At 43.6% G+C, this 27,704-nt stretch overlaps 1 protein-coding gene across 1 annotated transcript; it reads left to right on the top strand.

Moving 5' to 3' along the window:
* The first annotated feature begins 840 nt into the window (after nt 1–840).
* Nucleotides 841–25,888, top strand: LOC127486342 (transport and Golgi organization protein 1 homolog). The gene is made up of 18 exons (XM_089320823.1): nt 841–964; nt 1,075–1,192; nt 3,922–4,022; nt 9,513–9,644; nt 12,657–12,678; nt 15,095–15,183; nt 15,447–15,524; nt 17,070–17,141; nt 17,606–17,678; nt 17,842–17,980; nt 20,021–20,122; nt 20,740–20,800; nt 20,909–20,944; nt 21,022–21,089; nt 21,224–21,306; nt 22,717–22,787; nt 24,182–24,338; nt 25,722–25,888. Exons 2-18 carry the CDS (start codon nt 1,105–1,107, stop codon nt 25,796–25,798), a joined length of 1,449 nt encoding a protein of 482 aa, XP_089176949.1. The 5' UTR covers nt 841–964; nt 1,075–1,104; the 3' UTR covers nt 25,799–25,888.
* Nucleotides 25,889–27,704: the final 1,816 nt, after the last annotated feature.

A 27,704-nucleotide genomic window follows, 5' to 3' on the forward strand; every position in this document is an offset into this window, starting at 1 on the left:
ATCCACCTTTGCCTAGTAATATGAAATGTAACCACTATCATTATAAATTCTTATGTATATTTGGGTTTTTAGTCACTTGTCTTCATTTATTGGTCTGTTCAGTGGTCAGTAAAATATGGAAATTCGCACATTTTTATAACCTCAAAGCCATTCTTTATATATTACAAATCAGTGTCATCAAAACAATAAGAGCATGTATAACCCAAAAAGTTTAACCCCCTCCTCTTTTATTTGGTTATATAAAATAGAAAAACAGATAAGCTCACATTTTGAGAAAAAAATGAGCCTTCCTGTTCAGGAACATGAAACGATCTTCTGCACGGATATAAAAGGGATACTGGAGGCCGGTGGGGCGGCTCACTAGGCTAATCCTCTGCCTAGCAGTGCCGGCACACCAGGTTCTAGTCCCAGTCGGGGCGCCGGATTCTGTCCCGGTTGCTCCTCTTCCAGGCCAGCTCTCTGCTGTGGCCCGGGAAGGCAGTGGAGGATGGCCCAAGTGCTTGGGCCCTGCAACCCATGGGAGACCAGGAGAAGCACCTGGCTCCTGCCTTCGGATCAGCACGGTGCGCCGGCCGCAGTGGCCATTGGAGGGTGAACCAACGGCAAAGGAAGACCTTTCTCTCTGTGTCTCTCACTGTCCACTGTGCCTGTCCAAAAAAAAAGGGGGGGGGGATACTGAATTCCACTCAAACAATTTCAGCCCAGAAACTGATATATTATGGAAATTGTTTCTCTCATTTCCACTTTTCTATAATGCATACAGCAGTGCGTGTGTGTGTTTAACGTGTACACTAAGCTTTGTCGAGTTTGGTTGATGATGTCACTTTAAGTGGCCAATACAGCAGTCTGTGAGGAGAACTGTGAGTAGAGGAGAAGCAGCTGAAGTTTCGGCTCTGTTGCAGCTTCTCAGAAGCCGGCCGAGGCGCTCGGGTTCCCTGTCCCAGGCGCTGCGGTGTCAGCACAGGTGGCGACCCTGCATCGCGGTGACAGGAGGGCCCGGGAGGTGCGGGCTTCTCCCGTCACTGCCAGCTCCCCGTCCCCTTACCTCTTCTGGTCCCTGTCATTTTCTCCCAGCCAAATCTTCTCGAGGACCCTGTGGCGCGGATGATAGGCCAGCCGCGATTGATTCCCAGAATCCTCAGAGGTATCAACGGAGAAGCCCAAGAGCCGCCGGCTCCTCCTACCCGCCAAGGTGAAAATCTTCTTCATCGCCCCTGCCGGCGGCTCTGGAGCCCTGGCTCTGGGCGGATAACAGTGGCCAAACAGCCAGGGAATGCGTGTGCGGAGAGGTGGGGGTGGGGGCGTGCGGCGGAGGGGCGGGGGCGGCCGGTTCGCTGCGCATGTGCAAGCTCCAGGGGTTCCCAAACAGCGATTATTCTGCCTGTAAAATTGAGGATACTTGCCTGAGTGTTAGGGACGTTTTGCAAAAGAAAGACTCATCGCTGTGCACAAGCCATCTCTGCACTCACCTGGGACTCCAGTGGTGGAAACTTCACCACGATGAAGGCCTCATTTCCGGGAAGACGCTCCTTGCCCCTGGTTTATGACCCCTTCTACATCCTTCTGGGTCCCAGCCAGTATCCCTTGAAATTTAGGGGGTCCACAACAAAAGGCTGTTTTCATGAGTTCCTGCAATGTGTCATTATGTGAGTCTGTGAGAACTCAATGTGCATCTTGCAGAAAACACACAACCCCACTTATGCACACCTCGTGTTGTTCGCTCTTTGGCTCAGGGTTACCTTTAAGGTTTTCTGACTTTCACTTCTTGCGATTTTCCCTAAGTGAATCTTTAGTCCATGACGACTTTTGGAGCATAGTGTAATATTTAAGAGCTTCTTTTGAAAACAGCTTTTCAGAGACTCTCTGTACCCAACAGTTCATCTTTTGGCATTAGGTTAAAGGTCACTTTATTTTATCTGAAGTCCCTAGGTTCTGTTTTTGAGTGTTACTGTCTGCTTCCTGAAACAGAACCACTACCTTTTATCAATAAAATGTACAGCATTTTGATGTCCGTTACGGTATCAAGTTTCTGCCTGCTTATTCCTCTTTTTAGTGTTCTTTTGGTAGTGTTTACATTATTTAAGCTGAATTGTTAATTACTTTGCCAAATCGGAGGATTCCTTAGTGGGATTTGATTTTAATTGAGTTAGGAAAATAATTTTAACAGAATCAATCTTTTGTAACAGTCCTACTGAATAAATATTGTCTTTGTTTAATTCTTAATTTTGAACTTTATTTATTTGAGAGAGAGAGCGCCCCCAGCTCCTCCACTGGTTCTTACTCCAAATGCCCTCGATGGCTAGGATTGGGCCACACTGAAGCCAGGAGCTAGGAACTCAATCACGGTCTCCCATTTGGGTTACAGGGACCCAAATACTTGTGCCATCACCTGTGACATACCAGGATGCACGTTAGTAGGAAGCTGGAATTGAGAGGAGCTGGGGAAGGGGCAGTGTTGTGACGTGGTGTTAAAGCTGCTGCCTGTGACGCAGCATCCTATATGGGCCGTGGTTTGTGTCCTGGCGATTCCACTTACCATGCAGCTGCCTGAGAATGGTCTGGAATAAGCAGAGGAAGCAGGCCCAAATGTTGGGGCCCCTGCTGCTGACATGGGAGGCCCAGACATTCCTAGTTTCTGGCTTCGTTGTCTCTCTCAACTCTGGCTTTCAAAACAAATAGTTAAAAAAAAAGCAGAGAGGAGCTGTAACGCAAAACCTGATACTCTGAAATGGAATGTGGGTGTTCCAACTGGTGTCTTAACTGGCAGGCCACAGGTCTACCACTGTACTACACATTTTACATGAATTATTGTGAATTACCATCTCAAACAGTTTTTGCAACAAAACAAACTTTTACCTCAATTTTCTATCAACTTTTTGAAATACCCACATTTGTGTATATGTGATTTCAATAACTTGAGTAAGAAACATGTGAGTACAACTTCCAAACAAGGTTTTAAAGTATTTAACTGCCTAACACCAGTTTCTTGGTCCTTCCTGATTTTCCCGTTATCTCCAGCTGAGCAGAGTTGGAATCCTGAAAGCCTCCAGCCCTGGGTATGCTGCATTGCTGTTGATGACAGGCCACAGAGACATACCAGTTTAGATGCTCTACCCTGATCATGCCCATAGCACATATAAGCTAAAAGTTTGTTGCAATTCCCAATAGTCTTCCAACATTAGCATGAAATCTATGAAGAATAAATGAAAATTAATACCAGTATTTCAGTTCTCACTTCTGATTTTTTAAGATTTATTTTATTTATTTGAATGAGTGAGTTACAGATGAAATGATTTATGAGAAAAGGTGCATTGCTAATCCACTTGAATTGACACCCAGTCAGCAAAGTTTCCTGGCCTCATCCCTAAAACATCAACTGAGGTTTCCATTATCCATGGAGAAATACACATGATTTCACTTTCAATATTAAACCATGGCCATCATTTATAACTTTACTATTCACATTGAAGTGAGGATTAAATTTTGTTTTATATTGTTCAGATGACTGCTGAGGTGTCTGAACACCTGCACTGACATGTTTCCTATTTCATAGGCCATATTGCCATATGTTTTTCATGCTACTTCTGGGATCCCCCTTAACTTGTGTTTCTCTGCCTATCTTTGCACATGTTTTTACTGTGTCATTTGAATGGTGGAAGACTATCATTGACCTTTAATAAACGGTAACCTCTCTATTATGGATTGGATATGACTTGCTCCCCCAGCTCATTTAAACTCCAGAGTCTTATGTTGACAATTGATCAATTTAAAGTAGATACTTGTTCTAATTATGGCTTTTGTTAGGTGAATCTGCTGGAGGAGACTTTAGGTCTTGCAGGCTTGCCCTCAGAGAGTGGTTCTCATGAGAAGATTGGTTGTTTAACCTTGGCATGCTTGCTGTGTCTCTCGCTGTGTTTCCAGGCTCACCATGGGATCATCCCTCCACACAGGCTTCACCATCGCCAGCCTCACCAGAGCTAGTCTATGTGGCTGTCCGATATCCAACTAAGGATCTCCGAGCTGTAAGCAAAAATAAGCATTTTCTTTCCTGAGTAGCTCCTCTCTTGTATGTTAAAGTAATGAAAAGCTGACTAACGTTCCATACCAATCACAGGAGAAAGCACAGCCCTCCTGTATGAGGTGTTCAGCAGCAAGGTAGGTGCCATACATACAGAGCTGGCAATTTTTTCTTTCCATTTACTAGTCCTCTGCACCTCAAGGCAGGCAGCCCACATCATACACCCAGAAACCCAAAGTGATGTCAGTGGGGCAAGTCAGTCACTAACTGTGTCAGCTCTGAATTTTGCAAGGTTTTGGTATGCCTAGATCATGATACTACTACTACTATGTGTTCAGGTCATATTTGATAAATGGATTGCAAGAATTATTTAATACAGTTGGAAAGTTCAACATCTTTAAAGAAAAACTCCACAAGCTAAAGAAATAATTTTTCTATAGTAATGACTATTACTATTTGCTGTTTTTTAATTTTCATAAGGACAGATAATATAAAATGTTTATTAATACATAGGCAATAAAGTTCTACACTTCCTCCTCCTATCCACCCCCCCCCCCCACTTACACCCAGGAGCTCCATTCTCGCCTTTGTACTCTTATGCCCATCACTGGTGCCTCTGTTGTGATCACCAGCTCTGTACTGCGTGCTTTGTGTCACTCCCCTGTTGTAAGGTTCTCATTCCTCAAAGTCAGGGACCGATCTTACCCCTTCCAAAGCCAGGCACATTACCCCTCTCCCATGTCACATTTGCATTTTTGCTTTTGTAGGCCATCTCTTTCCTCATCTAAATGGACACCTGCTGTCACCTGCTGTTGGGGTGGTGATGTAGCCCACTGTATGTCATCAGAATATCAATCCAAGTTACAGGGCCCCAGACAACCTCACCCTTTTATTGTAAATCCCTGCAGTACCATCTGGGACATTTTTGTAATGATTTACAATGAGAGAAAAGATCGATATAGTTTACAAGTCAGTTCCCTCAGTGAAGATCATCATACCAGACATTGGAGGTGGAGGTGCTGGATGAGGCCTAAGAGCCCACGAGAGTGTAGGGGGTGACTGGTGCCCATGAATGGTACTGAGGGGATACCCATGGGGCTCAGGCACATAGGTGAATCCTAGGAAAGAAGAGGATAGTCCTACATCCATATTGAAGGGCAGAGCACAAGTTCACGTGTACAAATATATCAGTCTGATGGATGCAAGCAACACCAATGAATGCTGAACCAGAGTAGAGGAAGGGATAGGCGCTTCTCCACCTGATATCAAATAAGGAGCATCAGAGTCATAAAACTCTCCTATTTCACTGGGTCCTGGCAGCCTGAGGAATGAAGGGAAGTCACAGGGATAAATGGATGTGGCATCACATCTGCATGTGTGCAGGCAAAGAACAAAGAAGGCAGGGACTATCGCAGAACATAAGCAGAGCCTTTACTGGTTTGCCGAGTTAAAGAAACATTCCATAGACAACGTCTATGTCCAGGGCCACCCCAGCCTCCCATCCTTAGTTATGTTCTCCAGGGCTGTGGATATCATTGATCACTCACGTGGAAATCTGATGAATTTTCTCTCTTAAAATGCACAGTCCCCTTGGAGATACCTGAAAGGTCAATCATGACAGATTGGTTTTCCTCCACCACCCACTGGAATTCAAATTTGAAGCCCAAGCTATTGTATGACATAGAAAAGTGACATATCCACCTTCGTTTGAGTTTCTATAAAGTTAGAAAGTTAGAGTTAAGATGATTTGCTGCTAAGGCCTTATACTTTTTACTAATGTTTTATTTACTCTTTAAATCCATTCATGAGAGAGACTTGTGAAACCTCTCACCATGCTTGTATGTTAGGTTCTACCTGAAGTACTGTGATCAGTTTTTTTGGTATATTTTGTCCCCATCAGTGACTGTGGGAAACATGAGGAGTTCCAACAGAAAGGATCTACCCAGAAGGGGGCCACTGAGGAGCTACAGGAATAACCAGAGTCAGAAGTAGAAAGAAGTTTGCAGAGGTTCTGTTCTTGGTTTGTCTCCTTGTGCTGGCTCAGCCAGGCACGGTTGTTCTACACATCAGGTGGGGTTACATGGCAGGGAATTGGTCAGGAGAGAATGAACATCCCAGGTGGGAGAGGTGACCACCAAAGAGGAGAACAGAGACCCAGAGTCCTGGTTTGTGCCATCCCTCACTTACTCCTGAGACTCCCATCCTTATGTGTGCCCAACTGGTCTGTGGATCATCTCCCACTGACCTCTGAACCCTGCCCCCAAACCCTACTTTGACCCTGACACTCTTCATCCTGCTCTCCTCTTCCTGCCACACTGCTCCTCATCCCCAACCTAATTGTGACCTATTACTGCCACACCCCATCCCCCACCTAATGGATAGCCAATCACTGCCCTGCCCTGTTGGCAAGCCAATTGTGAGCTCAGTCCTTGCCCCGCCCTAAGTCACACCCTTCTCCTCTACCCCCCACCCCAGTCTCTCACTCCTGGTAACTCAGTGCACTGAGAGGACCCGGACATGAAGGTATGGAGGTGGATCTTCTGGCTCCCTGTGCTGGGGTTGCCCAGTCACACAGCACAGAATGTGAGTAAACACCAGATTCACTTTGGTCTCTTTCCTTCTATTGGCTGTGTCCCACTGTGGTTTAGATAACACCATTTCACTGGCTCTTGCACAGCCATCCAGTCCTTTCCAAAGATGAAGTTAGATGAAAGTTAGACATCACAGGTGTCGTGGCCAGGCTGACAAACCTCTGCCACACCTGTGGCATCAACTTCTGCTTGATCAACAGCAGGAAAGCCTGACAGGGTGGAATCCTGGAAACAGTAACCTCATAGTATCAAAAGAGGATGTGTGGATATGCTAGAAGCCACTGGATTACATGTTGTAGTGGTGAAAATAACACAGGAAAACTGATTTCTTAGGAGTCGTGATTGTTAGCCTGGTTCCTGCAGGATCTGTGGGAGATCCTCAGCTGCTGCTCCTTTGGTACCATCACACATGTAGCAGTGTCACTGAGATAAGACTCATGTGTCTTGACACCAGGCAGCCTTGAAACAGTGGTTCCGAGTGGGTGGTATTAGTACTAGATTGTTGCACGTGAACTGTCACTTCTGCTGTGGATTATCTGCTTTGTTGACTTTTGTTAACTTTTGAATTGTTCTTTTCCTCAGCTCTTGGAGGCTGTCCCTAGGAACTCTATTTGAAGGGAGCCCAGAGACAGACATGAGATGTGAAAATAAGTATCTGCATCCTGCTTTTATGAGCTCATAAAAAATCCAAATCATTCAAAAGAGAAGGGGAATAGGAAGAAATTAGAAATTGAAGGATGCATAGAAATGGAAAACTCTCAAACGATTCTCATTTTTCATTTATCATTTAAAGTTGACAAATTTGCTTACCCTAGTTCTAAACCTCTTAATTATTAAGAGATTTTCTGTTTTTCCTAGGTACAGTTCCAAGAAGACAACCACACTTCCTCACTGCCCTGCTCCTCGCCCAATCCCCTTCCAACTCTCCCCTCTCATCAGTTTTTGCAAAGCCATCATTTTAATCCAAACTATATTCAAAAACTTAATTCACCACTAATATTCACAAGTAAAAATTAGGAAGACTGCAGTTCAACAGGAGTATAAACAGGAGCTACATATGACAATAATAGTCCAAAATGGGCATTTCATTCCTATAGATTTTTTGGTATTCTATATTAACTGCCATATATCTTAGAAAACATATAATATTTGTCTTTATTGAGATTGGCTTATGTCACTAAGCACAATGGTTTCCAATTGGATCCATTTTGTTGCAAAAGACAGGACTCCATTCTTTTTTTTTTTTCTTTTTTGACAGTCAGAGTGAACAGTGAGAGAGACAGGGAGAAAGGTCTTCCTTTTTGCCGTTGGTTCACCCTCCAATGGCATATATACACACATATATATATATATACACATATATACATAGATATTTATATACATATAATTTTTTTTGACAGGCAGAGTGTACAGTGAGAGAGAGAGGGAGAGAAAGGTCTTCCTTTGCCATTGGTTCACCCTCCAATGGCCGCCGCGGCCGGCGTGCTGCGGCTGGTGCACCACACTGATCCGATGGCAGGAGCCAGGTACTTATCCTGGTCTCCCATGGGTGCAGGGCCCAAGCACTTGGGCCATCCTCCACTGCACTCCCTGGCCACAGCAGAGACCTGGCCTGGAAGAGGGGCAACCGGGACAGAATCTGGCGCCCCGACTGGGACTAGAACCCGGTGTGCCGGCGCCGCAAGGTGGAGGATTAGCCTAGTGAGCCACGGCGCCGGCGACATATAAATTATTATAATGTTAATGTTTATATCAATTTAGATTAAAACATATTACATTTCTTCTAGAATTTCATATAAATAGATGCATACATGCCATATGGACTATTTTGTATCACCTGATTCTGCTCAGGACAATATGTCTGAGAGAATTCATGTTGCAGTATGGATCAGTAATTCATTTGTTTTCATTCCCGACTCATCTGAGTTATTTCTACTGAATGAACATCTCTGTTTAATTCACCATTCTATAGGAATTGTTTAGGGTTAAGGTGCCAAATTTCAACAAATACACAGTTAAATCCAAAGCAACCTATGTAGAAAAGTTGTAAATAAAAGTGTTAACTTACTCAGCTGAAACATTTGTCTTAATTCACATAGTGGATCAATAGAATTTATATGAAGACTGTTAAAAATTCTTGTGTTTTGGTGCTACCATTGTTCTTGCCACTTTTGATTTTATTTAAGCATTAAAATTTGATTTTCTCCTTATAAGCTTTTCACTCACGTTTTGATGGGTACTGGTATTTAAAAGAAATCATCAATACAAGAGAAGATGTGGTAGAGAGGAACTCTCGCCCAGTATTAGACAAAGGAGAGTACAGGGCCCACAATGAACCAGGATACTCTGTGCTCAAAGGCACCCACACAGATATCTAACAACACTACCAACCACCCAAGCAACTTGAGGCTGGCAAGCTATGCTTATTTTTAAACTTTAATTCATTAATTTTTATTTGTATTTTAAAAGTGCAAAGAGACAAGGACAGATGTTCTCCACCTCACCTGCTGGGTCACTCTCCCAGTTTTTACAATAGCCAAGGATGAGCCAAGCCCAAGGCCAGGAGCCTGGAATTCAGTCCAGTTTTTCCACCTGTACAGTAGACACCCATATACATCCTTGAGCTGTCATCTGCTAACTCCCAGGGGGCACATTATCAGGAAGATAGAATGGAAGTAAAGCCAGGACTCAAACCCAGGCACTCTGATGTGGGATACATGCATCACCAGTGGGGTCTTAGCCATTGTGCCAGACACCAGGACCCCAGTCTATCTAGAAGCAAGGAAATCCCCTTGAGTCAGTTGAGGGACATGATTACTCCTTGCAGGCTGACCTAGGGTTCTTAGCAACTGAAATACAGTCAATGTCTGTGTCTTCTCACTGTTTCCAATGTTTTATTGCAGCTATCTCAGAACTTTCCTGACCATTTTCAGCTCAGTACTGATTTTTGGGGGATTTTTCGGAAGCTTATCATTATTGCTACAGTCGTGGCTATTTCGGCATTTGCCATTTTCTTCTGGACAACTGTTCTTGTTGTGAGTATACTAGGAGTGTTTTATATGATAAATAAGGAGGAATTTGTATAGTAATTGCATTTGCACCTGGTAAAATCAGTCCTCCTCCATTCATTGTTTTCCCCATAACCCACAAATTTTAATAAGGTTGTTTTCATTATAATTTGGATTGACACATTTTTTAAAAGTCTGGAAAGATTGACCCATGTGTTCTTTTGAAGTGTGTGATGTAATCTCCAAATGCTTTGAAGTTTTCAAATTCTCTGATTGATTTCTAGCTTACTTTCACTGTCCTGAGAGCAAACATTCTATGATTCCTACTCCTTTCCATTTGGTAAAGTGAACTTGTGTCTTGAGTGAATGGAGTAAATGTGCTGTGTGAGCCCGCGTGAGTGTATTCCATTTTGCTGGCTGAATTATTCTGTAGTGTGGACTGATTCAGCAGATTATCAGTGCTGTTCAGTTATTCTGAATCTTTACTGACTTTCTTCCTGCTGGATCTGCCAGTGACTGAGGGAGGAGTGGGGGTGAATTCATCTATTTCTAGTTGCAGTGCAGTTTTGCCTCATGAATATTGAAGCTCTGTTGTTAGGTATTTATACATTAAGGATTGTCATGTCTTCTTGAAAAATGGATCCTTTATCATTATTGTAATACCATGTGATCCTTGAATGCTCCTTGCATTGTGCTTGTTTTGTGTGAAACTGAAATAGCTACTCCAGCTTTCTTTTGATTAGTTCTAACTGTACATTTTTCTCTAACCCACTTTTAATGCATTTATAGCTTGGATTTGAAAATGGGCTCCTGGTATACATTCATTAGCTGGGAATTATTTTTTAATCCACTCTACAGTCACTGTCTTTTAATTAGTGTATTTACTTTATTAGCATTTAAAATTATTAATGATATAATTGGTTTAACATCTATCACCTTTATGGCTGTTTTTTATTCATTGTCCCCTTTTGCCTTACACTCTTTATATGCCTTTTCAGGGCCTAACTTAGAATCTTGCAAGTTTTATTTCATTGTGTTTAGCACACCAGTTATACTTGAACTTATCTTTTTTGTTGTCTTTTTTGAAAGTGGTTCTCCCTGAATTGGAAATACACATATTAAAAAGTAATCCAATTCACAGGAAATGAAATTTATGTTGTAAAAGGTGACTCCACAAACTCCGTCCCATTTCTTACAACATTGCTATAATCCATAAGCTATAATCACCATATGTATTGTTATTACTACTTTGTTCAGTTATATTAAGCAAAGTGTTGTCTGAGAAACCAATCAGTAAGATAACAACTTTGCCCTCACTTACTCCTTTGCCTATTGCTCTTGCACTATGTAGATCCAAGTAGCTGACATTTATTCGCTTCCTTCTGTCTGAAGAGCCTCTTTTAAAATCTTTGTAGTGTGGCTTGTGAAAGAGAGAGTTCTGGCTGGCGCCACGGCTCACTGGGCTAATCCTCCGCCTTGCAGTGCCGGCACTCCGGGTTCTAGTCCCAGTCAGGGCACCAGATTCTGTCCCGGTTGCCCCTCCTCCAGGCCAGCTCTCTGCTGTGGCCCAGGAAGGCAGTGGAGGATGGCCCAAGTGCTTGGGCCCTGCACCCCATGGGAGACCAGGACAAGTACCTGGCTCCTGCCGTCGGATCAGCGTGGTGCGCCGGCCGCGGCATGCCAGCAGCGGCGGCCATTGGAGGATGAACCAACCAATGGCAAAGGAAGACCTTTCTCTCTGTCTCTCTCACTGTCCACTCTGCCTGTCAAAAAAAAAAAAAAAAGAAAGAAAGAAAGAGAGAGATCTTTAATGTTTTTCTTAGAAAGTCTGTGTCCATTTTGGAAGGGTAATTTATCTGAGTGTGATTCTAATGCTTGCCTTCTCAAATCAAACTGATTTTTTTGTCTTTTAATATGCCTTCTAATTCTTTACTAAAATCATGACATTACATTGAGTGAAAGGAACTGATTTAAACAGGTCCTTTGTGAGAGATTTTATGGGTATCTTGGTAGAAGTTTAGCTGGCATTACAGTTTACAGGTACTGAAAGTGGCAGAGACTGATGGCAAGGGCTTGGGCCATCTTCTACTGTGCTCCCAGGTCATAACAGGGAGCTGGATCAGAAGAGGAGCACCCAGGACTCGAACTGGCACCAATATGGGATGCCAGTACTTCAGGCCAGGGCTTTAACCCAATGCACCACAGTGCCAGCCCCCATCCAACTGTATTTTAAAATTTGTAAGGTGTTTCTAGTGAATCAAAAAAGTGTACTGCAGTATAAATGTTTTAGAATTTATTCTGTTTTCATAGAGGCTTTTCTTGTTTAAGATTTCATTATAGATATTGGGTTTCCCCCCAAACAAATTAAATAATGTATTTGCATTCTAATTATGAATTTTGCCATTTCTAGGATAAAAATTAAATAGATTAGTTTTCCTTTAATAAAATGGAAATAGGTGTTTTTGGTCAAAAATAACTGTTTACTTTTCTACCCTATCAGAAATGGTTTAATGAAAGATCACAATGAAGTAGGAAATATCTTCCATTGTTTTTTTTTTTTTTGACAGGCAGAGTGGACAATGAGAGAGAGAGAGACAGAGAGAAAGGTCTTCCTTTGCTGTTGGTTCACCCTCCAATGGCCGCCGCGGCCGGCGCGCTGCGGCCAGCGCACGCGCTGATCTGAAGGCAGGAGCCAGGTGCTTCTCCTGGTCTCCCATGGGTCCAGGGCCCAAGCACTTGGGCCATGCTCCGCTGCACTCCCAGGCCATTGCTGAGAGCTGGCCTGGAAGAGGGGCAACTGGGACAGACTCCAGCGCCCCGACCGGGACTAGAACCCAGTGTGCTGGCGCCGCTAGGTGGAGGATTAGCCTGTTGAGCCGAGGCACCAGCTTCTTTCATTGTTTTTAATCTTTTAGAAGTCCTTTAAGCTAAATGACTGTTATTTCACTAGATTAGTGTTTTTACTTTCATCAGGAACAACATGTATTTCCTAGTATATATTATTATAATAAGGGTAACTTTGTTTCTTCCTTGTCCTAGATAAAACAGCCAGTTTATCAAGGTAAGATTTTAGCCTCTGTTTTCTTTATAATACTTTTCTCAGTGCTGGTATTAGATGTGAGCTTTTATTAAACTAGCTCTAAGTACAGTAATTTTTATAACTTCCTGGCTTATTACTTCTTGAAGGTTTTAGTATTCCTGGAGTGGTTTCTAAATGACAATGGAGAGGGACTCGTGATCTGTTGTAAAAATGCAGGAAGAAGAAGCATTAGTGGGCATAGGAGACTGAAATGAGTTTAGCTTCGCCTAGAAATGTTTAAGAAGAAAGTGATGCTGGCCAGCGCCGCAGCTCACTAGGCTAATCCTCCGCCTTGTGGCGCCGGCACACCGGGTTCTAGTCCCTTTCTGGGCTCCGGATTCTGTCCCGGTTGCCCCTCTTCCAGGCCAGCTCTCTGCTGTGGCCAGGGAGTGCAGTGGAGGATGGCCCAAGTGCATGGGCCCTGCACCCCATGGGAGACTAGGAGGAAGCACCTGGCTCCTGCCATTGGATCAGCGTGGTGCGCCGGCCACGGCAGCCTCCATTGGAGGGTGAACCAACAGCAAAGGAAGACTTTTCTCTCTGTCTCTCTCACTGTCCACTCTGCCTGTCAAAAAAAAAAAAAGCAAGTGATACTAATATTTTTTTAAAAAAATTATATAATGTGAACCTATCAAAAAGCTTAAGACTTAGAAAAGATCTGGTTTTCTGGGGGAGGGGAGAATGTGTCAGGATATTTATGTGGAAAGTCTTTAATGCCGGAGCAGAAAGAGCAGAAATGATGCATAAGGTGGAAGAAGGATTTCATATAGGCTTTATGGGCAATAAATAAGTGTTGCTATCTATTGAGAGCCAAAGCTGCCAGACACATAGTAGGCCCAACACGTTTTATTTTTACAGGTCTATTTAGTTTATTTGAAAGGCAGAGTTGAGAGAGCAAGAGGGAGTGAATTCCATCTGCTGGTTCACTCTCCAAATGGCTGCAATGGCTGGGCTGGGCCAGGTTGAAGCCAGAAGCTTTATCCTGGTCTCCCACATGTGTGACAGGGGCTCAAGCACTTGGGCCATCATCCAACATTTCCCCAGGCTATTAGCAGGGAGTTGGATAAGAGGTAGAGCACCCAGGACACGAACCAGCACCCACATGGGTTCCTGACATAGCAGGTGGAGAATCAACCCGCTATACCACAGCAATGGCTCTGTGTGTTTATTTTTTATACTGAATTTATCACTTGTCATGTTTGAAAGGGTGAATTCAGGGCAGCAGAGCTCATATCATGGGCAAATAACAAAACAAAAATAAGGATGCATCTGAGGTCAGATGAGAGAACTAAAAGACTGTCAGAGGAGTCCTTTAGGTGTTTATGTGAGCCATCCACCTTACAGGATGGGTGCATCAGGGCACGATGTTCACTTTTATGGTAGGCAGTAGCATTCTGATCTTGGTAGTGGAAAGTCCTATCTGAGAGGGTTGGGAGCTCATCCAGATCCCGTAGAGACTAAGTGGTAACAGGTTGTATTAAATTATTCTATACTTCAAAACCATCTCTCCAGAGCCCTCCATTCTGCTTCTTGTGAAAGACAATCCTCAGGGCAGCAGGAAGTCTTTGGAGGCCCTGGAGTAGCCAATCAATTGACACTTTGAACACTGCTTTCATAGGAATTTCAAATGATGGTATTTGAGGAAGGAACATAATTATCTACCTTCATAATTAGGGAACAGAAATGTAAGTAGCTAGGGTGTTTGATTTCTGTTTCTTCTCTGGTGAAGACAAAACTATTTGAAGTAATGGAATTTTCTTTTTTTTCTTCTTTTATTGATAAGCTGAGTTAGACAGTGAGAGAGAGAGACAGAGATAAAGGTCTTCCTTCTGTTGGTTCACCCCCTAAATGGCCACTATGGCCTGTGTACTGCACCGATCCGAAACCAGGAGCCAGGTGCTTCCTCCCAGTCTCCCATGTGGGTGCAGGGGCCCAAGCACTTTGGCCATCCTCCACTGCCTTCCCAGGCCACAACAGAAAGCTGCACTGGAAGAGGAGCAACTGGGACCAGTACCTGGTGCTCCAACCGGGACTAGAACCCAGGGTGCCGGGAACGCAGTTGGAGGATTAGCCTAGTGAGCGCCTGCCAAGTAATGGAATTTTCTAAGAATGAAGTGCCATCTTCCATTGATGAGAGTACTTCAATGAAAACATGTATTTCCCATGTTTCCAATAATTTCAAATAGGATTATAACTGACATTTGGTTCTTATTTCCTACTAGTTATATTGGTTTTAAAATTACTGTAAGTAAAGTTCGCTTTCTTCAGGCTTAGTAGTGAAGTTAGGAAGTTATTTTCTGGCCATAATGCCAGATAACAAGTAATTTCTGCTAATACATTGAGATAGTTCAACTATATTGTTTTATTCTTTATAACCTTAGTTTTTATCTCCCCTTAGTTAATTTGCAGCAAATTTCTGAGAAGATCAATAATGTCACGAAAGAAAATGCAGAACTTGTACAACAAATTTCTGTTTTGGAACAGAAGGTATCAATGTCCTTTCAATTTTCATATTTTTCATGGTTTCAGTTTGAGTCACTTCCACGTCTAGTTCAGGTATTCCACTGTACCCTCTTTCATCCACTGCCCTGCTTCATAAGATCTGTAATCTCTTCACATGTGAAGTCAGCCTCCTGCATGCAAAGTGCTGCTCTGTTCACTTGTGTACTCAATCATACATGAGGATAGGTGTTACGTGCCCCTCTAATTAACATTTTTGTATTCTGATTCTTTATTACATATACATATAGATCACTGAGTCGAGAAAACGTCTTCAGGAGACTAAAAGACAAAAAAAGGTGGTCTCTGATGAATCAGTTAAACTTAAGGTAATAACCCTTTGCCTTTATGGAATCCATTATAAAAACAAGTAAAAGAAATAAATATTCCTGATGCAATATGCTGTATTGAAGGATAATGCAAAAAAAAAGTGACAACACTAAAACTACCACGTACAAGGTACATATAACCTGCCGTCTGGAAGAGATCAGAATGCTAAGAATCATGATGTGGTAGTAATTTGGCTCCTATATTTTACCATAATTTGGCTTCTGAGCCTTTTTGTCCATTTAGTGATCCAGCTGGTACATTTTCTATTGCTTTTCACAGAGTAAAAGTCTTAAGAGTATGGGGGATGAACTTTCTTCTGAAAAAATGTTCAATGTTATTGTAAAAAATACTGAAGTAACATCTTAAATTGAGGGATCCAAGAAGTGTGTTTGATTTCCTGTCTGGGCAATTATCACAATATTCATTGCTGTCCTGCAAGATATTTAGGAAATGTGTGAATAGTTAAGGAATATTAAGGGGGTAGGGACTGTTTAGATGAACTTAAACAGCCCCTACCCCTCTTAATGCTCAGTAAAAAAAATTATCAGTGAAATCTGAGAGTTATTTTTATTCCTTTATTAATATTCTTTTTTTTTAACTTTTATTTAATGAATATAAATTTCCAAAGTACGATTTATGGATTACAATGGCTTCCCCCACATACCGTCCCTCCCACCCACTACCCTCCCCTTTCCCACTCCCTCTCCCCTTCCATTCATATCAAGATTCATTTTCAATTATCTTAATATACAGAAGATCAGCTTAGTATACATTAAGTAAGTATTTCAACAGTTTGCTCCCACACAGAAACATAAAGTGAAAAATAATAGATGATTTTTTTTAAATGATGATGAAATCAGATCAGACCTATTGTCATGTTTAATCCCAGTGAGAGTCAAGTTGGGAATTGATAATTTCTTTCTTTCTTTCTTTTTTTTTTTTTTTTTTACAGAAGATCATTTCTCTCATTATTTCCTAAGCAGAAAGATTGTTTATGCCACAAAGTATTCTTACTTCAGTGTGTTTTCCCCCTCATTTCATTATATTCTTGACATTTCTTCTAGACCCAATCTGGATCCATGACATGCCCATAACATATAGAGTTAGCCGTGGGATGTGCTTGGTTGCAATTTCAGCTTTTTAGCTGTTTCAGCTGGTGTTGTCATGGAATTAAAAAGCACTTCAATTAATTCTTTCTCCATTTGACTTTATAAATAGAGATGCAGACTAGCACAGTGCTCTCGTTTGTGGATTCACCCCTCAAATGCCTATGATAGCCATGGGTCAGCCAGGTCAGTGGTAGGAAACTAGAACTCAGTTTGTGTTCTCATGTGGTTGGCAGGGACCCAGGTACTTGATCCATCAATGGCTGCTGTGCAGGGTGTGCATTAGCAGGAAGATAAATTTGGGAGCAGAGCCAGGGCATTAAGTCAAGCAGTCCAATATGGAATACATGTTTCCCAAGCAGAGTCTTAACCACCATGTGAAACTCCTGCCTCTTTTTGTAAACCTTAGCACTTGTTTTGTTTCTATCTTATGTGCAGGCATTTGAAAAAGGGAAATCTACTGAAAACTTGAAAGAAGTTATTTCAATGAACAACTCGGAAATTTCAGAGGTAAACTTTCTATAATTGTTTCAATATTTCAATTGTACATTTTAGCTCTAATGAGAAATATTTCATTTTTGAAGATTAAATTTATATGATAACTATGTGGAATTTTGTTCTTGTGAAGTAACTAATTACAGTGTTTTCAGTTAAGATCCAATCACCTTTAATGAAACTGCTTCAGTGAAGGGAAATTGAAGTTATAAAAGTAAAATACTTAGTTGACAATCTAGTAGGAGCAGGTAACAAAATTAGTCACATTCTTGAAGAGACTGTGATCCAGAAAACTGAACTTTCTCATTTCCTTTTTACTTGTTTTAAATTAGTTGTTCTAAACTAAAATTAACTATAAAGTCTGTGGTGATGCAAAATTATCTATTGAACAATATAGGTGTGCATTTCTGTAGTAGTAATGACATTTGCATTGTTCTGCAACCATTTCTTGAATGTCTTTTCTTAAAAATCTCTTAAAGTCAGAAGATGAAAATGATGGAGCCAAGGATTTACAGCTGAGAGCCTTGAGGGCCAAAATATGGATGCTGGAAGGTACGTTCCTTCATTAGAGGGAGGTCCTGTCTAGTGTAAATACATCTGCATTGGGAAGGTGAAGAGTGGTTCCTGTCTCCCGGGTCCTTGCTGTTTCTCCCAACTCCAGCCAACTCCTTGGGTCCATGTGCATACACACAAAGAAAACTTTTATCCTTTACAGAAAGTAAAAAGAACCTGGAAAAAAGCTGTAATACCTTGAAGTCCATGAAAGCAGCAAAGGAAGCTGAAATCAAACTGATGGATATGAATATGGAGAGTTTTCATGAAATCTACAAACTGAAGGTGGCAGCTGCTGCAAAGTAAGATGTCCTGAACCGACTCAGTAATGTCAGTGCTAATTTCAGTCAGTAAAGAATTCTCATACTTTTTGCCTTGATTCCCATAATATGCATTTTTCTGTTCCTTTCAACTGTTGGTTATACACTCCCTTGTAATTTATTTGTGGGTACTGGAAGAACTGATACCAGCATCATTAATGTCCATGTCTGCATTCTATCTCTCTCTCTTTTTTTTAATTATTTATTTACTTGAGAGGAAGGGTTACAGCGAGAAGGAGAGACAGAGGTAAAGGTCTTCAGTCTGCTGGTTAACTCTCTAAAGGGCCACAATGGAGGGAGCTGAGCCGATACAAAGCCAGGAGACAGGAGCTTCTTCTGGGTGCAGATGCAGGGGCCCAAAGATTTGGACAAATCCTCCACTGCATTTTTGGGGCATCAGCAGGGAGCAGCTGTTCAACCTCTCTTGTATACCTTTATATTGTTGGGGTTTTTGGTCATATTGTATTTTGTTTTCCTTCTTGTGTCTAGTCATTTCTAATTGAATGCCTGTCATTGAGTAAAAATATTGGGAAAAAATTAAAATGTGGTGTGATGTGATCTAGCTTTGGAAAATAAGGAGATGGCCTCAGGCAAGAATGCTGGCAGTATGGGAGCTGTTAATTCATTCAGCAGCTGAGGGCATTCATTGCAAAGGCCAGTGTATGTCCTCTCCTCCATTCATAGTGTTCCAAGCAAAGCTGTGAGATTTTCCAGTCAGACCCTGAACTCCACTGTATTCCTTTGAACCCATCTATGTGAGCAAAGGCTGCCCATAATTACCTCTCTCTAGTCTCCTAGAGAATTCTTTCATGATCTACAGGGAAATGGGCCTCAAATGCCAGCTGAGATGCCAGGTCAATCTTGTTTCCAAGATTCCTTCTTCTCCATGTTGCTCCCACATGTCCTTGCTGACGTGTAGTGATTCAGTCTATTCCATTGTATACCTCATGTTTGTCCAGTGTTTCCTACTGTTCTCGGGGGAGATCCAGGACTTCATCCACACTCACCCATGTTCAAAACCAGAACTCTTCCTTATGGTCCCCCATGGCTCAGACTTGGAATAATATTTCCAAAGTCTGAGACAAGTGTTGCTGTTGTCCTTACTAGTATGTTGTGGGTTTTTAAGGTAGGAACAGTGCCTACTCTACTTTGTATCCTTGGCACCTAAAAACACAGAAAGAATTTACCAAGGACTTCCAAGGCATTAACCCTCTCCATTGTTTTGTGCCTGTGTCCTACAGCTGTTGGGGTTTTATGGGTAATGTGGATTAAAGCAGATATCAAAGGGAGACTCTTTCTAGACCATGGGCTTTTGCTGGCTGCATTCTCAGTGATTGCCACTATGTAGAAGTAAATAGCACTGGGGCCGAGGGCTTCGCAGACAAAGCTGCAGGTTCTCAGGAGCTGAGGAAAGCCCCAATAAGGTGGCAGTTCAGGACAGTGTACTTCACTCATGTTGTCAGCACTGGATTTTCCTTCCCTGCATCAGGCTCCCAGCTGTAGGAGGCAGGAGCTCTACCTCTGCATCATAGCAGTGTTCACAGTGACTGCAGTGTTAAGGACTCCATGAGCTGGAAGGATCTCTGTAGATCAGATTGTCTGTATCATGGTCCCAGCCAGACTGTGAATCATGTTCCTCCATGGGCGGAGGCAGACGAGTGAGAACCCCCTGTCTCATCCTAATGGGATTACTAGTGATGAAATGATTTGACCTGCTTTTCCACAAAGGAGTGTTCACCATTTCAAAGTCACAACTGCTTAGTGTCAGGTGCTATGTATATTCATTGACTTATTACTAATGCATAGGAGCACACAGTAATTAGAGAGAACTTGCCAGCTGGCCAATGGATCGTCTTCTGTCAGTGGGAGGCTTCACTTCTGATTCTGCACTGTTTGTGGGTCTGTGTGTTTATACGGATGCCTGCAAGGGGACTTTCCCATCATGCACTCAGACTGTTAGCAAGCGGGGAGGCATAATCCCACATGGGCTTCTGGGAAATATGCATTTCTTTCCCATCCTAGGAAGATGGCAGGGAAACAACAAGAGTGGATGGAAAAGGAGACGAAGCTGTCAGAGAAGGAGGAGAATTTGAAACGGGCTGAAGAAGAAATTGAGAACTATATGTGAGTCTAGAGACTATACAACCAGTCCAGAAACAATGGTTGGATTAACTGTTTAATGCTTAGGCCCAGTTAAAAGATAACTGTAAGCAATGTTCAAGAGACATAGAGATGATTCATACAAGATTATACCAAATATTTTAAGTTTACAAATGACCAAGTGATACTGTTCCTACACAGTTCCTGATTCCAAATGCTGGCCTGACTGCATGGAAACTCGATTGTTTCTTGGGGTGGTGAGAATCCACCTTCCTAATCCTTAGGAAGACAGCTCATTGTAGGATGGATCAAATCCATTACAATGATTGTCCCCATTTTATAGACCCGGTTCTTGCTGCCCTCAGAAACATGGCAAGGATATAAGTAATAGAATGGACTTTTATGATAAAAGACACACAAGAGAGGAAAAACTAGGGAAATAAGGAGATGACATCAGCTGGGAATCCTGCAGGTATAACATAAAGGATAAGGAAATGATGCAGCAGTAGGGCTTAGTCTTTCTGTACTTTTACAATCATCGTGAGTATTTTTGACATCTGAGGATAGGGTAACATGGGGAAGCTGTTTAACTTCATAGTCAACATTGTGCTTCATCTGATGAAAGTGATTCTGAATCACAGGAGAAGACTGCAAGAAATGCAGGCTCAGCAGCAGCGAGAAAAGGAGACCTTCAGACAGGAGGTAACTGCATGCTGCCCAATAGCTGCACCGTCCTTCACGTCTTAATGCAGATGGTTAAAGGGCCCCTGAGAGTCCCTAAGCCCTCACTTTCTGTGTTGGCCTTTTCAGATTGCTGTTCATAAACAAAAGGCTCGTGACGTTGAGGTAAAAATTTTTCATATGTTCTTTCCATTCTGCCCTCTTTTCCACAACTGAATGTGCATGTGTTTCCCTCCCCACAGCTCAGGGCTCAAGCTCTGGAGCGGGAGTTGATGGTGCAGAAGAGGGAGACTGCCCACTTGAAACACAGGTGCATGAAAGAGCAGGCATTTTAAGCGTGTCTCTGATTAGAGACTAAGTTGTTGAGTGTCTAGTAAAGGACTTGTTCTGGGGTGTGTATGTGTGTGTTCTGTTACTTAAATCTGTTTTTTCTCTATCTTCAAGATTGGAAATAATGCAGGCAGAGGAATCCAGGAGGCAGAAGCCAGTGTCAGGGGGACCTGGCTGGGAGAACCCTCCACAGAGAGGTAGGAGCAGTGTGGAAGGAGGGTGATAGCTTCATGTCCCCTGCAGATTCCACACCCTCAGCTTCTCACTCTGGGCAGTGATTGTTCCATTTCCTGAAGAGTTCCATGCACTTAGCAAAGAGAAATGATTGTCCTGCAGGGAGGCTGGGTGCTGTTTTCCTCATGTGCCCTGGACAAGTGGCTCTTCAACCAGACCCCAGGCAGGGTAGAACTCAGACCCCAATACTGACTGGGGACTCTCCTCAACTGCACCTGAACTCAGTTCTTTTTAACTGACAATAAGGGCATAGAAGGGAACCTGGCCAGATCCTCCTGTCCACCTTGAGTCAGTGGTAGAGGCCTTAGCAGCACCAACAGTACTTGACAGTAAAGGTTGTGCATCCTGATAAGAGAGGAAATGTCCTGGACTATCATCCCTCTAGTAATGTTCTGCAAGCTCTGCTTTACATCAGTCAGCCTGTGTTCTTTTTTGTTTTTTTTTTCTTTACTGTCAACTATAGAGCTCCATCAGTAAATTAATTTTCTATGTAATTTCACTTCTATAATATTATAACACTCAAATTTTATAATAAACCCAATGAAAACATTTTCCTTTTGTCATCACTCTCATCATTAATATAGTTAAGTCCTTTTCCATTTATAAATAGTTATATCACAACAGATCACATAGATGGCCAGTTACAGAGGGACTAAGATTTTCAGAATCTCCCCATGATTTCAGGGCCTGGGGCTGCTCATGGCCAGGGTTTATTGATATTCTTTATGTCCAAGGATATTCTTAAACTATAATTTCCTCTATACATATTAGGTATGTATATCAACATATCATGTTGATTTCCAGCTAATTTTAGCACTGACTTAGGTACAATGAGTTGGTTTGTGGTGAGAACCCCTGGCACAGGCTAAGGTGGTATCATCCTCAGTGAGGACATGGGCCTCCCCCTTGTACTCAGGGCTCTTCTGAGGCACCTGGTAAACCCTGGGCCTCTGACCAGAGACCTAACATGGGATTGAGTTTAGAGGGTGAAAAGGTGTGTGGGTTTTCTCAACACTGAGGCAGAATAACTCCCCTCCCCGGGTGGTTGGCACTTTGCTACAGCAGGTAAGCTGCCTCTTGGGATGCTTGTGTCCTATATCGGAGGACTGCATGAGACTGAGTCCTGCCTCTGCTTCTGATCTACCTTCCTGCTAATGCACCTGTGAGGCAGCAGATGGTGGCTCAAGCACTTGAGTCCCTGACAAACATGTAGGAGATCTGGATGGTGGTCTTTGCTGCTTGCCTCAGCCTGGCTATTGCTAGCATTTGGGGAGTGAACCTGCAGATGGAATTTGTCTGTCTCTGCCTTTTGAATAAATAAATATATAAACATTTTGTTAAGAAAGAATACACTGCTGTCTCTTGTTGGCCAGATTCCAGAAGTTGTGGAGGTCACATGAAGAACCAAGGCTCATCCCCTGCTGAGGACACCAGGAAGGAACAGGTAATTGCTGTGGTCATTTTCCTTGTAATGATTTCCTGAAACCTGATCATTGCATATACAACACTCTCTCTTCCATTATTTTCTGACTTGTGTGTGCTGTGATACCTTTTCTGTGTCTGTAACTTTTCAAAGCAGCCAAGCCTTCCCCCACAAGCCTGTGGGCCTCTCCTTTTCCAGCTCAGCATCTGTGCTGGTGCTTTACAGGCTGAAGCCTGAAGGTTTGCTTGTCAGTTCCTGGAAATCACTGGCAGAGAAGATGGCTGTGACCTTCAGCCTCATGGCACAGTGACTCCCCCCAAGCTTCTACAACCTGGGAGGTGGCCAGGCCACATTTCATTGCCGGAATAAAATACCTCCTTTCCTGTTTTGATTTAGGTTGTTTAACCATTCAGAACATCTTCACCCACAGAATCCATGATTTTTTTCTGTTTTGTTCAATATTGAATTTTGGACAAAGCAAATCACTGTCTCATTTCTCTTGGTAAATGGGCTGTGCAGAAAACCCTCCAGTGGGGCCCTCTGTGGAATATTCTGAAGCTTCAGGGATCATGTTTGCAGAATGGCAAATGCTCACCTGCTGTGAGATAGTGAAAGGTGTTCATCAGCATTTACCTGCAAGGCCAATTCCCAGGAGAGCCTAATTGAGGTTTCCATATGCAGGTTTTTGTGTGACCTGTGTAGATGCTGATGTTGGTGATTCTCCATTCAGATGCCACTGGACATCTGTAGTTTGAAATGAAAATGTACCTTGTTTTAACTTTCTTATTTCCCACCTTGTTTGTGTAGGAGATAAAAGTAGTGTGCAGCTCCCAGAGTACTTCCAATTCAGTCTTGCCTATGAATTAAGATCGAAACATGTGCTACCTAACTCCAGTGGGTAACATGGTTTCTGGAAAATCACATTCCCAGTTTCCCTGCAAGACACCAGGAATCTGCATTCTGCAGGAGATCCTGTGTCCAGGGGCAGCACCCCCAGTGAGGAGACCCTCAGCTAGGGAGGGAAGCAGAGAAGATTGGAGAGGCCCTCTCATGTGTGCACAGTGGACTGTCCCCTCCTCCAATGTGCAGGAAATGTCTGTGGATATGTTGGGTAGTCCTTGACATGGAGGTCGTCTGTATGGAGTGTGTGTCTTTATCAGTTTGCCACGGCACTGTTTCTCTGGGACATACCTCTACAGACATGGACAGTGACGTGTGGTGACAGCAGTTCACTCCTCAAACTGTTGGGATCCAGTGGAAGAGGAGAGTTTTGTGGTGCTGAGGCTGCTTATTTAATACCTGGTGGAGAGGAAGGCGCCTACCATTATCACCTGCTGTACTGTGATTCAGTTGTGTTGGTATTGGTGTTGCCCATGATATTAATCTACTTCAAAATGTTAACTTCTGTTCTGCAGGTCAGCATGGCTGCAGGAGGACCTCCTCCTTTCCCAAGACCACCCTACATGCCCTACCCCATGAGGGGCTACAGAGAATCCTTCATGGGCTATCTGCCACCTCCTCCACCCTGGTGGTTTCCAAGACCTCGGCCAGTACCTCTGTCTCCAGAATTTGGTATGATGATCTGCCCTGAATGAACTGACTTGCAAAGTGTACCAGTATCTTTCTCTCATTTTTATTCCTACACAAAATGTCCCAGTGATTCTGCCGGGCTTTGCATTTCAAGGATGAGGCTACCTAAGGGCTCTGTAACTTTGCTCATGATTGATTCTGAGGGCACACAGTGGGCTACATCACAGTCCTAACTTGTGTAGGTGTCTTCAGATGAGGAAAGAAGTCATCTATAGAATGCAGAAATAGCAGTTTGGCAGAGCATGGAACCCAGTGTTGGGGAGGGGGGTCATGCTCAGCTCTGTGAGGGATGAGACTTGGCCTTGGCTTTGAGAAGTGCAGGGTCCTGTAGGGTCTCACAATGCTCAGCGCTGGACTGGTCATCACTGTAATGGAAGTGCCAGTGAAGGACCCCAGTGTGTAAAAGAGGGAGTGAATCTCCTGGGTGTAAATGAGGGGTGGCAAAGAGGAGGAGATGAGGAGGGGCCGTATAGGGTCACATTGAGCTCCCTAAGATGGGGGCTGGAAAGCTGACCTAGCAGGACAGGCGGTGTGAGCAGAGCAGGTAGAGGCTGCCTGGGGTCACACGGAGCTGCTGGAGGAGAGTCCTCATGACCCAGTGTGGGCCAGGGCACCATCCTGCTCAGAGTGCTCTTGTTGTCCTACAGCCCTCAGGCCACAATCTGAAGGAAAAGGGAAGAAGTCTCATGGGTGTGTCCAGGTTCTGCCTGAGTTTATGATGCCCCAAGGATACTGACAATGAAGTCGGCTCTCGATTAGCAGGCAGCTGTCTCTGCCTCACAACAAGAAGCCTCAGGAGTCTCAGCTCCTCCAGACACCCCTGCCTCTCAGTGTCACGCCAGGCAATATGGGTCTCTCTCCCTGTGCCCATGCTGTCCCAGCCCCTGAGGACAGTGCTCTGTGGAGCTGTGACGTGGAGATCCTATTGGTTTCTGAGGATGTTGTTAGCAGGAAGACATTAAGTCCATGGGAAAAGTATTCTACAAATATCTGGTACATATATGCAGCCGTCTTCTATCAAGATCACCAAGAGATGCTCATTAAGTGCATTAGATAAAGCTGGGGGTGCAATAGCTCACACCCAGAGACTTGCAAAATCTGTTTCCTAAGAAAAGGCAAAGTTCCCCTCTCTAGTAATAAAATGCAAATCCTACCTACAAGGTGAAAGAGAAGTGTGCGAATGTGCACAGGTGGAGGCCGAGGTCTGTGGCTGAGATGTGAGGACTGTTGGTTTGAGTGGTGTAAGGACTCTCAGGTACAGCCGCACATGGAACACATCAGGAGCAGACACAACATGGAGGACAAATGTAGAAAGGAAGAAGTCAGTAGATGGGGGAAACAATCCCAATTTCTTTTGTCTTCCAGGAGAGCCATTGTGGAATTGGAATAGGAAGCTCAGTTATCCAGAACAGGCTGTGCCTGTGAGTCAAAAAGCCACCTGATGCCCATTTTCCGAATGTTTTCCCTGTCCCACGAAGACTCTTCCTCTCTTATCTGTCTGAGTGATTCCCCTAATAAACCTTGTGTGGTGCTGACTTTGGCTAAGTGTCTGCTTCCGGGAAGGCCACTTGATCCCCCTGAGGGGGACACCATGTGATTCACACAGCCCAAACCTGGGCAGAAACTGTGGTGCTGCAGGCTGGAGCAGGGCAGCCATTCCTGGTGGTAATGACCATGAGGGTGCAACCAGTGGTCCAGGCCTTGTCAGGAGCCTGACTTCATCTTGCCAGCTGCTCCCCAGTGGCACCAAGTCCAGGAGGCCTCCAAGAGAAGCTGAATTTGAAACAGATTGATTGACAAGCCCTGTGAGTCCCAAAGTCCTGCAGTTTCTTTATTGAGAAATGGGCAGAGGTGAGTTTTCAGGGGAACCATGGACAAGACTAAAGTAGAATAGAGAGCCTGGAGGCCTGAGGGTGTGAAAGAATCTCAGAGTGAGAGGGAGGGGGAGGGTGGGGAGGGAAGAAGTGGAGGGAGAGGGAGGGGAAGGAGAGTGAGGGAAACATCATGGGAACAGAGATGTGGGGTGCAGAAAAGAAATCCCAGAGACAAAGGGAGAGAGACTGATGGAGAGAGTGATTTGTACAGAGGAAGGAGGAGAGACTGAGGAGCAAAAGGCGAGAAGCAGCATTCACAGGCTGGGCTTTGGGTCAGCCCAGCTCCAGCTGTTGCGGCCATTTGAGAGGGAACCAGAGGATGGAAGACCTCTCTCACTCCTGCTCTGTAACTCTGCTTTTCAAATAAAATAAATCTTAAAAAAAATAAGATAATAACTTTATGATATGTGTACCTTAGCAAAATAATTTTAAATGAATTATTCTTTTCACTCCATTATGGCTCATTTCTTTCAGCTTCATGAAAGTTGTTCCTATGGATTGCAGCAGAAATCCACATGAATAAGGCTGGAGTCTTCTCATTGATGTCAGTCATGGGGAAGGGTAGATCCATGAGCTCAGCCTTTGCAGCATGGCCACTAGGAAGTGAGCCACAGTCCTTTCGATGGAGATAATTTAAATGAATCACACATAGATTAAATTATGTAGTGCCTGGTGCAGATTGGAAGTTAAAGTACAGTTTATGTGCATATTGTAATCGTTACGGTCTGTGCTGGATGTGACTTTTTCTCACAGTACATTAGTGAATATTACCTCTAAAACAAATCCTTCACAGGTTTTTAATACTTCTTAGCAAGATTCCATGAAGATACGAAAATTTTTTTGCTGGATATAGTCAACCACCTATTTGCAATTAGACACAAGGATGGCTAATGCCAGTATTGATTTCAATGTTTTGCTAAAGATCCAGTCTTTCATATGGGTAACCTTGAGCAATAATTATATAATGTACCCCTGATTCCATCTACAGTAATAGAAACATTTCTTTAGCCATTTCAATAATACATCGGCTCTCTAGCTCCTGCACCTCGGTCTCATGCAGGTTTGGGGATCTTCTCCATTTTTTTTTCTAACAGGCAGAGTGGACAGTGAGAGAGAGAGACAGAGAGAAAGGTCTTCCTTTTGCCGTTGGTTCACCCTCCAATGGCCGCCGCGGCTGGCGCGCTGTGGCTGGTGTACCACGCTGATCCAAAGCCAGGAGCCAGGTGCTTCTCCTGGTCTCCCATGCGGGTGCAGGGCCCAAGCACTTGGGCCATCCTCCACTGCACTCCCGGGCCATAGCAGAGAGCTGGCCTGGAAGAGGGGCAACTGGGACAGAATCCGGTGCCCTGACCGGGACTAGAACCCGGTGTGCCAGCGCCTCAGGGCGGAGGATTAGCCTATTGAGCCACAGCACCGGCCTCTTCTCCATCTTAAAACAAGAATCATGTGGCGGACATCAGGCCCAGCAGTTAAG

The sequence above is a fragment of the Oryctolagus cuniculus genome, chromosome 19, assembly GCF_051225735.1.
Source record: "Oryctolagus cuniculus isolate XC-2025 breed Fujian yellow rabbit chromosome 19, ASM5122573v1, whole genome shotgun sequence".
Lineage (NCBI taxonomy): Eukaryota > Metazoa > Chordata > Mammalia > Lagomorpha > Leporidae > Oryctolagus > Oryctolagus cuniculus.